This window comes from Lytechinus variegatus, chromosome 2 (assembly GCF_018143015.1).
Source record: "Lytechinus variegatus isolate NC3 chromosome 2, Lvar_3.0, whole genome shotgun sequence".
NCBI lineage: Eukaryota > Metazoa > Echinodermata > Echinoidea > Temnopleuroida > Toxopneustidae > Lytechinus > Lytechinus variegatus.
The window spans coordinates 22,486,396-22,496,634 of record NC_054741.1 but is presented as its reverse complement, the minus strand read 5'-3'; the positions used below and the strand labels follow the sequence as shown (position 1 = coordinate 22,496,634).

At 35.9% G+C, this 10,239-nt stretch overlaps 1 protein-coding gene across 2 annotated transcripts; it reads right to left on the bottom strand.

The window, feature by feature from the left end:
- Positions 1-349: 349 nt before the first annotated feature.
- On the bottom strand, positions 350-10,213 carry LOC121407587 (diphosphomevalonate decarboxylase-like). Of its 2 annotated transcripts, none has more exons than XM_041598731.1 (9): positions 10,044-10,213; positions 7,644-7,782; positions 6,441-6,487; positions 5,967-6,104; positions 5,330-5,529; positions 3,526-3,693; positions 2,753-2,875; positions 1,389-1,547; positions 350-720 (listed from the first exon to the last, which is right to left on the bottom strand). In XM_041598731.1, exons 1-9 carry the CDS (start codon positions 10,129-10,131, stop codon positions 571-573), a joined length of 1,212 nt encoding a protein of 403 aa, XP_041454665.1. In that variant the 5' UTR covers positions 10,132-10,213; the 3' UTR covers positions 350-570. The 2 variants fall into 2 exon arrangements, with proteins under 2 accessions (XP_041454665.1, XP_041454666.1); XM_041598732.1 differs by lacking the exon at positions 350-720 and adding an exon at positions 1,085-1,216 and having other exon boundaries at positions 1,482-1,547.
- Positions 10,214-10,239: the final 26 nt, after the last annotated feature.

The window sequence follows — 10,239 nt, the reverse complement described above, 5'->3', positions numbered from 1 at the left end:
ATAAACTTCCTGCTTGTAGAGAATGGTCGAATTCAAAATATCACATTAATAAAATTTGATACATGCCCGATGAACATCAAAACACAGTCCAGAGCCTGGGCCCGAATCACAACTATGGACAACCAGCAACGTCAACATCTATTACGCATGTTTGTTCAAAATACTTTCTAGCTTTGATGTATATTCATGCATTCATTGTTTTCTTGAAAAGTCAATGCACTTCTCTTTGCATACAAAGGACATTCTGCAAATTTCCCGTAGAAAAAAATGATGACACTGATGGATTTCCATAGAGTTACGATGGATCAGATCAATCGTAACTCTTTGTAAGACAGGGCCCTGTTATGATGGTTCATGGAAATATTTGACAAAATAATTGCTGATGCACACTATATCCCAAAGTGACAGTTCAAATGAATCAATCACCATTTCTAAGTATCCACTTAGTAAACAGAACAGTTCATAAGTAATCACTACACAGGTGATTTCATACAGTTTTGGACAGGGCGATTTGGATCAGATTCGGTGTGTGGAGGCCCATGACTAATACAAGCTTTACAAGCTTTAACGTCAACTAGCAAGTTTCTTAGGCATTCCATTTTGGTCCAGTAGACTCAGTTCCTGGTCTATCACTACCTGTGGTCCTGGTCCTACTTTGGAGTGGATGATGTATTTCAGAGCACCTGGATTGGGGTCTCGCTTCATGGCACTTTGGAGATCCTGTGTATAAAAACAAAATTACATTTTTTCAATGATTTATTCCTTTTTTTTTTACTTCTCTAGTAATATTAGCATTGGAAAGATAAGGTGTAATATAATAAATCAATGAGATTAAAAGCAGATCTTTCAAATATTTTCATAAATCTGATCCACACGATTGCACAAAGAAGGAGATAATCCAAAACATTATTCGGGGATCTCAATAAATATTTATCTTCAATATGTTTTACTAATAATCTTATTAAAATAAATAATATGAAATGAAATGGATATTAGAAAATTATTAATACATTCTAAAAATAAATTGTTAAGGCTTGAATTCAGGTTTAACCTCAATCTGCATATTGAGAGCTTCGTCATATGCAGAGTTGCAAAAGATTCAATAGATTACAAGAGTACTTAAACGAGGATTATTCATAATACTACTATCCAATCCTCTGATGTACTCCACACTGTCTCCAGAAGGAGGGAAGCTATGATGGATCAGAGATAGCACCTCATTCACATTCTCCTTACATTGGGACCAGCACTTACCTGAGGTATATCATGAATACTATTATCTAATCGTCTGATGTGCTCCACATTGTCTCCAGAAGGAGGGAAGCTATGATGGATCAGAGATAGCACCTCATTCCCATTCTCCTTACATTGGGACCAGGAGCACTTACCTCAGATATATCATGAATACTACTATCCAATCCTCTGATGTACTCTACATTGTCTCCAGAAGGAGGGAAACTATGATGGATCAGAGATAGCACCTCATTCACATTCTCCTCAAGGATGTACAGTACTGCATTGGGACCAGCATCAAAGGTGTAACAGGCCTGCGTAATGAATTGATAAGCATACATGTTGGTAAATTAAGAAATTTATAGTTATGACCTACAAAGCACATAGGTTTCTGTATTGGAGCTTTGATGAATTAAGACAGTCTGAAGCATTATAAAGGAGATTGCTGTATATATGCCACATGTCACATAATCCTGCAACAAGGAATATTGTTAGCCTATCTAGATTAGAAATCCCAGCATTCTGAGAAATAGAAAATGGAGGGAAAAAAATCAAAGAATTCAGGAAGAAGGAACAGAATTCACAGAATCTCACAGAAAATGCAAATTTTCAGGCCAAACAAAAAGAAAGTGAAAATCATGAAAATCAAAGCAAAAAAAATCAAACTGTGCAGGATTGTAAAAAATCATCCAATCAAACCTGTCTGCCCTTTCAAGTATGTATTTGCCAAGGTTTACCTGCATGAAAACTAATGTTTTTTTTTTGTTTTTTTTATAGATTTTCACCATTTACCATTGCTTTTGCATGTGTTTGTACATGTAATCAAAGAACACAGAATGTGATGTATAGAACACCAAAGAACACAGAGTTTGCATTTTAGAAAACAGAAAACTGTGGTCTCTAAAGAGTGTAAGCTGGACAAGTATATATCACTCCAATATCAAAGGCTCCTGTATGAAATCTCACAACTATGGACACTTCAAGAACCCACAATCATATAAAAAAGTATGCAAAAGCAATTGTAGTAGCTTTCTACTCTCGGATACAACTTCATATAGAGTACTAAAGTGTGATGTCACAAATTTTCACTTTTTGCATTTCAGCGTTTTTGATACCATATTTTGGTAGAGCACGATGAAAAACTCCCACAACCCAAATTTGGTGGGAATCAGTCCAAGGGACTCCAAGATATGACCTCATGAATACCTAATTAGCCCCATTGAAGTCAATGTATTGTTGGCCTGGTTCCTAACATTTAGAACCAGGCCAATAATACATTGACTTCAATAGGGCTAATTAATTATTCATGAGGTCATATCTAAGGCCCCCATGAACCGATTCCCACCAAATTCTGGCAGTGGGTGATGTTCATCATGCTCTACCAAAATATGGTATAAAAAACGCTCAAAGTTTTTTGTGACGTCATCACTTCATTACTCTTTTACCGATACCTGCCAAACATGATGCGTCATTCCCTACTCTCCAAGAATTCTATGATCTCATAGTGAGAATTTCATACCTTGGTTTTTCCGTGGAATGAGTTGTAATCATGGACCATCTGAACAATCGACCTTGATGTGTCATTCATGTAGGATATAGGTGGGTAGGTGTCCAGACACACAGCATGCATCTGATTGCTGTCCTGTGATATAAAGAATTCAATGTGGAGTCTATTATATATGTAAAATCAGATTTTCATCTTGGTATACAATCAGAGTTATTTCATTTAGTACAGATAAAAAGAATAAACCAAAAACAAAGATACCCATGATGAATCTTTTAATGTTTTTTTTTGTGCCAAAACACATTAGAGGTATTCAATTAGAGAGGATTTAACATTTGGGTTTCTAAGCATAGCATGTCAAAAGTAGAGTACTAATCAGCCACTGGCTATGCATGCACTTTGCGAAAAAAAAAGAGATCATATACAGTATGCACCCATTGTTAAGGGGTGGATTTTACCCAGAGAGGGATAATAGTCGTTGTGAATTCAGATCTTTGAGTCTGAATGAAGAGGTGACATGAAGTCTCTAGTAAGTTTATGATTATACGGTAATGATAAATGGCTATACTATAATTCAAAATCCTACACAAGGTTTCCATGGCAAAGAAAAAGAGTATCTTTGGTTTTATGGTACACTATGTATCTATCGGGGGCATATGTTGGTCCTATTTCAGGACTAGCATTTGCCTACGTAAGATACAAACTGTACCATGAAACCACTGTACCCTCTTTGGTATCCTTGTCAGTTACTTCATATATGAATTAATGGGATTAGGTGATTTAAGTACCTTCATAGTAAGTTGAGCAAAAGTCTCATAATCCCTTTCCCTGATAGCTTTCCTCATAGTTTCCATGTATCCTGGTATCAATGTTACCCTGTGCTGAAGGAGTTCACTTGTTTCTACAGTAGTCTGCATACCAGCAGTGCTACTCGTGTGTTTCTTCTGATCGCTAACCTGCAGCGGGAAACAGAAGATACCTTCAAAAACCCTGAACATCAAGATATCCTTCATATACGATAAGGATAATGATTTCATAAAGAGAAGAAAATATCTCCTAACAAAACGAGGTATGAGGGTCAGGGTTCGGCTCATTTACAAGGTAATTGATCAATTATGTAATAACTTACATTTTTTTTGAGTAATTGTAATTTTATTTGAAATTCTGAAATGGAAATAATTGTAATTGCCTTCAATAACTGTCAATTACTTTCAATTACTTTACAATAAACTTATTTATTTTATGATTTAATTCCATGACCCTTTTCATGTCAAGTGCTTCAGCATCAAAGAGTGTAATAAGCAGCATCTGTGGTCTTCAACATAAACCTTCATCTTGTCTGTTTCTCTGTAACTTAAAAAAAATGTTGAAAAAGGTGGTGCTAGTACATACAGAATACAAATTGATTTCATTTATGACTTTCATAGAAAGAAATTGAAATTATTACTGTAATTGACAAAAATAATTGGTAATTGTAATTGAAAAGAATGTCTGCATTCTGTACTTAAATGTCTGCATTCTGTACTTAAATTGAAAAGTAACTGTAATTGAACATTTGTTTTCAATTAAGTAATTGTAATTGAGCCCAACCCTGATGAGGGTTAAATGGCATCTTCACTATATGACTGAAATCATGAAATTTCAATCAGCTGAAAAACAATAACAATGAAAATTGATTCTGGATTTTGAAATTTCAAATTCCATGTACGTGTATGGTGACAGTGATAGTGACTAGGTAACACAAGCAAGAATAAGCTTAAATATATAGAGGCACAAGCAAATTCCATCCAAACACAAATTTTGATCAGTGGTCAGATGTTAAAGCAGATACAAACAAATAGCGCCATCTGGAGGGCTCAACTACTCAAACCTGGCCAGTTTCCTGACCCATAATGCTAGTGTAGTCTCGTAATATACCTCCTTGAATGATAACATGCTAATTAACTACTTAATACATTTATACCACAATAATTATGTTAACAATTACTTTTCCTCTCAAAACATTTTAGTTTCTCCATACAAATACAATTATAGGTCAATTTATTCTCTGTAGTTTTAGTAGATATCTGAAAACATATATTTTAGGACTTATATGTATTTATAACACACAGTCAATGAAAGACCACACTCAGTTCACTCCCCCTTTAACACCTATCACCTATTTAGCTTTACTTTATCGCTGCAGCTTTCAACCATCTCCTGTGATTTGAATAAAAGAACAGGGGTACGTTTCACAATGAGTTAAGTGTGACTTGAAATGCATATAGCACTTAAATTCCCATCACCCAATGGTCATTAATTGATCAACTCTACATGACAAAACCCAGTAAGGGTCATGTGGTCCAGTGGTTAGGGCATTGGACTCATAATCACAAGGTTGTGAGTTTGAATCCCAACTCTGCAATTGTCTCCACTTCGATAAAACGGCCCAAGAGAAATAACTCTTGTCTATTACGTCAGCCACTATGACTGATTAACCTAGACGTAAAATGTTTCCTAGGTAATTGGTTATATACCAGCTTGGTGTTTACCAGCAAAATGCTGTCCTGTTGAGTTCCTACGGGAGTTACCACAAACAGAAATAGTACTTACTACAAGTATAAGGATTCTCATCTCCGGCCAGTAGGTCTCATCTACCACCTGTTGAGCTATACTGTCACTGCCATCATTAGATTCCCCATCCAGCCACTCCACAAAGCCCCCATACATGCTCCTGCATGCGCTCCCAGAGCCCTGACGGGCGATGTCGGACACGTTCCCTTGGACATCATAGACCTGTGCCAAGGTAGCGACTGTAAGAAGAAATATGGAAAGTAATATATTATTCAAGTAAACTGTAAGTGAAAGATATGGGCGATTCCGTACGATAATTAGCCTTCTGATATTTTAATTCATTTCATAAATTGACCAAGTCATGATCATTTGAGAGCATTACAGACTGTCAAAAGAACCAGAAATCAGAAGGAAGACATTTCATGAAGGTCTCACATACATGGGGTCAGATGTATATATTTTATGGAATTGCCCATAGAGAAAACAATAATTTTCAAATGTCAATGGGAGAGGGGGTACAAGTTTGAGTCATCAGATTGAAAAATTGCAATAGTGGGATTTCATTGGGTGCTATTCATGGTGTTGAAATAGAGAGAAAGCGAGAGAGAGAGAGAGAGGGACAGACAAGCAAGAATGAAAATACTCAAAAAGCATGATATTAAAGTTAAAATTTTACCCAGACATGCATATCCAGCAGCAGATGAAGCTAAACCAGCAGCAGTAGGGAAATTGTTTTCAGAACAGATATGAAGCTTCCAATCCTCAGGGCATGATTCGTCGGCCGATATCTTCCTCTTCCGAACCCTTTTCCTAACTGGAGTAAAATTATATGAAACCAGATAAATACATCATACATATGACATGAATGTAAGATAGAGTGATTTGGATCAACAGTAGATAACCAGAATGATTCACCAAGAGTGCTTAATAGAGCAATTTCATTCCATCATTGAAATAATTAAGGGGGTAGGGTGTTTGTGTTTTACAAAGAGTAAAGTCTGAGCTGATAAAAATCATGCTTAATTGTCATCAAACACTTGATCTTTAAATTTCATTGATTAATGATAGAGTGAGTCACATGACTGTGTGTGCAAGGAGGGGGGGGGGGTGGGCTGGTGTGCTAAAGGATGGATGAATGCATCATACTTACTCTCTTGTAAGCAGGTTCTTACTCTTGGGTTCTCTAAAGACTCTTCCCTGAAAATAAGAACAATGATCTTCATCAAAAGCCAAACAAAAAAAGCAAAAACACACAGATTTAGTCTATTACAAAAAGAAATCTTTGAATAAAACATTGCATTAAAAATAAGAAATAACTGCCCAGGGGCCTGTTGCAGAAAGAGTTACGTTTAAACGCAAGTCAAAATATCAAGTGCAAATCCCAAATACGGGTGCTTCATTGGCTGAAAATCAAGTTCCGCAAGATTTTTTTTAGTTGCGTTTGATTGCAACTCTTTCTACAACGGGCCCCAGACCTCTTGTATGAACTTTAATCCAGAAACTTGCAGAAGTAAATGCACTAATTAAAATGTATTTGTTATGACCATCCTAGTTACTGATAATCTTCCATTGGAGGCATAAAATACAGATTAAAAAGAATGTCTTAAATGCAGATTAAAAAGAATTTCTTAAATGCTAATTGAAGTGTTGTGTAGGAGAATCTGGGCAATGTAACGCAAATGATTTGCATGAATATTTAAGGCTGTTTTGGGGTCATATTTTGAATGCAAGGGCATGTGAAGAGCAATCCTCTTTAATGGACATTTTTACTATAAGAATCTTCCTTAATAACATGAAAAGATCTTGAAAACTTGCAATGATCAGTTTGTTCTACAAGAGTTTCTTTAAATGGCTCTAATATATGTTATATCTATTCACATTGAATGAAACGATGATATTTTTTGTGTGCTTTTCATCTTCTTTTGATTCATCCTTGAACCCATTATTGTAAGGATTGGTAATAAAAACCTTCCCTCTTCAATGAATCAACTATTAAATATGTTCTATCAAAAATCAGACATCACGGGTCGTGTGGTCCAGTGGTTAGAGCATTGGACTCATAATCGCAAGGTTGTGAGTTCGAATCCCAACTCTGCCATTGTCTCCACTTTGATAAAAAGGCCCAAGTGTGATATATGTCGTCTATTACGTCAGCCACTATGACTGATTAATCTAGACGTAAAATGTTTCCAAGGTAATTGGTTATATACCAGCTTGGCGTTTACCAGCAAAAAATGCTGTCCTGCCGAGTTCCTACAGGAGTTACCACAAACAGAAACAGAAACATTAAACTCCTATAGAAATTTCTACATGTATCTTTATAAAAAAAAATCGCTGAATACTTCAAACTTACTTGCCATTGAGCCAGAGTCTATCTTCAAGGAAGTGTTTGCTGCCAGCTATAGTCGTGGTGGTGCACAGTTGATCAATATGAAGGGTAGCACTCAAAGACGAGTTCACAGGAAGAATTAATTTTTCATCTCGCTTGCCCCCTTGAAAATGAAAAGAAAACAGAGAACAATGCAATATACATGCAGCCATTCCATTGTGACATGCGTGACATTTACACAAAATTTTAAAATCTTAAGGTTACTTACTTGAAAATCGTATATTGCGTACTTGTTTTTCCAATTTAGTTCAAACAAAGTATTGATAATACACATTGTCCAACAAAAATTTTGAATTTACAGTATTAATTTTTGTAGGAGACATTTCAATTTGTTTGTTATGACTCATGTGACACGCTACTATTGAAGATTCCTGACCTTATTGTATTTGTAATTTCCGCAAGATTTTGTAATTTCCTCAGGATATACACACCAGATTTTGATGAAATTTTCTGGAGAGTATTTTGAAAAATCTGGAAATATTGTTTTGAGTCGATAGCCATTTGAAAATGTGACTCGCGTGACACAGGAATGTGACTCACATGACAAGTATCATTTTGGGCTATAAGTTGAACAATCATGATTTCATACAGTAAAATGGGCCAAATTTCATTCAAACAGAACATATGGCCATTTGCATCCCATTTGTTTAAACAAAGGAACTTTAAAGTTATTTAGTACATTTAGCAGCTCAAAAACAAGAATACTGCGCTCTGATTGGTCATAGAGACCACACACCCACGCAAATTCCAATGTTCCCCACACTGGGCCTCTGCAGGTCACACTCACCATGTGGTAATCTCTTCAAATTACCTCTAAATCTAACTCTAGATTAATTTATGCTACTCAGAAATCTTGTCTTGCATCTTGATGGAAAAGGCTGGCTGCTGACCCATCTAAAATGTGTCACATATCAAGAGTGACATCGTATGAAAGTAGAGTTTGAGCTTTCTGATGATTATAAATAACATTTGTGCCCAAAACACAAAATTTTGCACAATTTGCAAAAGAAAACAGAGGAAGAAAACTCTGTTTGAGGCCTCTAATATCAGGTCTGAAATTCACCTATTTATCAAAATATTTTGTTCAAAAGAAATAACCAGTATAAAAGAGTAACATTTACTCTTTCCCACATATTGCGAGGTTAGTATACTACCTCGCAATACGTGTGACTTTTTCCTATGCTGGCTATGGTATACGATCGATTTTAGAAAGTCATTTCGAAGAATTTACAAGTGAAGTTTCATAAATTTTTAGTACAAAATGTTAGGAAATATTATAGAGAACAAAATAGAAGATGATTTCAACTATTGAATTCATATTTTAGTGTAATCCAAAGACAAAATAGAAGGCTTCAAAAATATTAAGTGTCCGGACTCCCGACCCCCCATCCTACAAAATTTTAATCAATTTTACTATTTGTAAACAACTATTAGGGCCTAGATCTATCCACTTGTTCACTGCTACCATCTGGCCTGTGGAGAATCTACAGGTAGGACTATGGTATGCCAATGCTGTATAGAGCACACTTCAAAAAATCATTAAAATATCACTTTTGTGACCAAAATTACTAATTTCCATACAGTTTTAATTTATTTATCATTAGTAATGTGGGAATAATTTTTGTATTCGCCCGAGCGCTCAAAAACCTGAATTTTGGGCATATTTTTGTGTACGCCCTCTATTGGTGGAAAGTAATATGGCAAGAAAATTTTCATTTTTTGATCTCTATTTTTAATTAAGAAAAAATGATATAAAGAATCAAATTTAAATAAGAGCCAAGCAGTATGAATTAACAGGTCTAATGGAAACTGTCAGTGTAAAAAAATCAAGCATTTGCCCCAAAGAAAAAGAGAAAATAAGCCAAACATTGCCACCCTTATTTTGTCACACATGGAGATATAACTGAGAACAAGGTTATATTATAACCTTGTTCATTGAATGAGTGGATCTACTCAAGTCTCAAAATGGTTAAATTCTTCGAGAAAAAAGTCTCACAGCACAGTCACAATTTACAAGATTTTGTGAAGGGTTGAAATTCAGCCACGAGTCGACTTGGATAAATCTTGCTCATTAACATAGGACATGTAGGAGCTTGCAGACCAACTGTCGACTTTCTCACTCAGCTCAATCGGCCAACGGCCAACCAACGGGCAAAACCAGTGAACGGGGGAAATCGGCCATCTGTCATAACTGCACCGGGGAAGATCCGGGCGGGTGAAAATGTGACGGCCGCTCTTGTAAGCGCACACTGCTGCATTTTCACTAGTACTAGAGTCTACCTCAAAATAATCGGATTATTAACATCCGAACTAAGAATGAAGCGAAACAAAATACATTAATTTCCGAATTTACATCTTACTTACAATACTTGACGACAGCAATGTTAATTGGGGCTTTACATGTCACTATTTTGCCGATTTCCATGTCTGTACTTTGTTCACAAAATTTCATACAGCAGAGATATGGGAGGGGCCAAAACGGTGGTACGATCCGTACCGTTAAAACGACAATTCCTATTGGACAGAGAATAACTTTGGTCCAATTACAGTCTTCGTATCA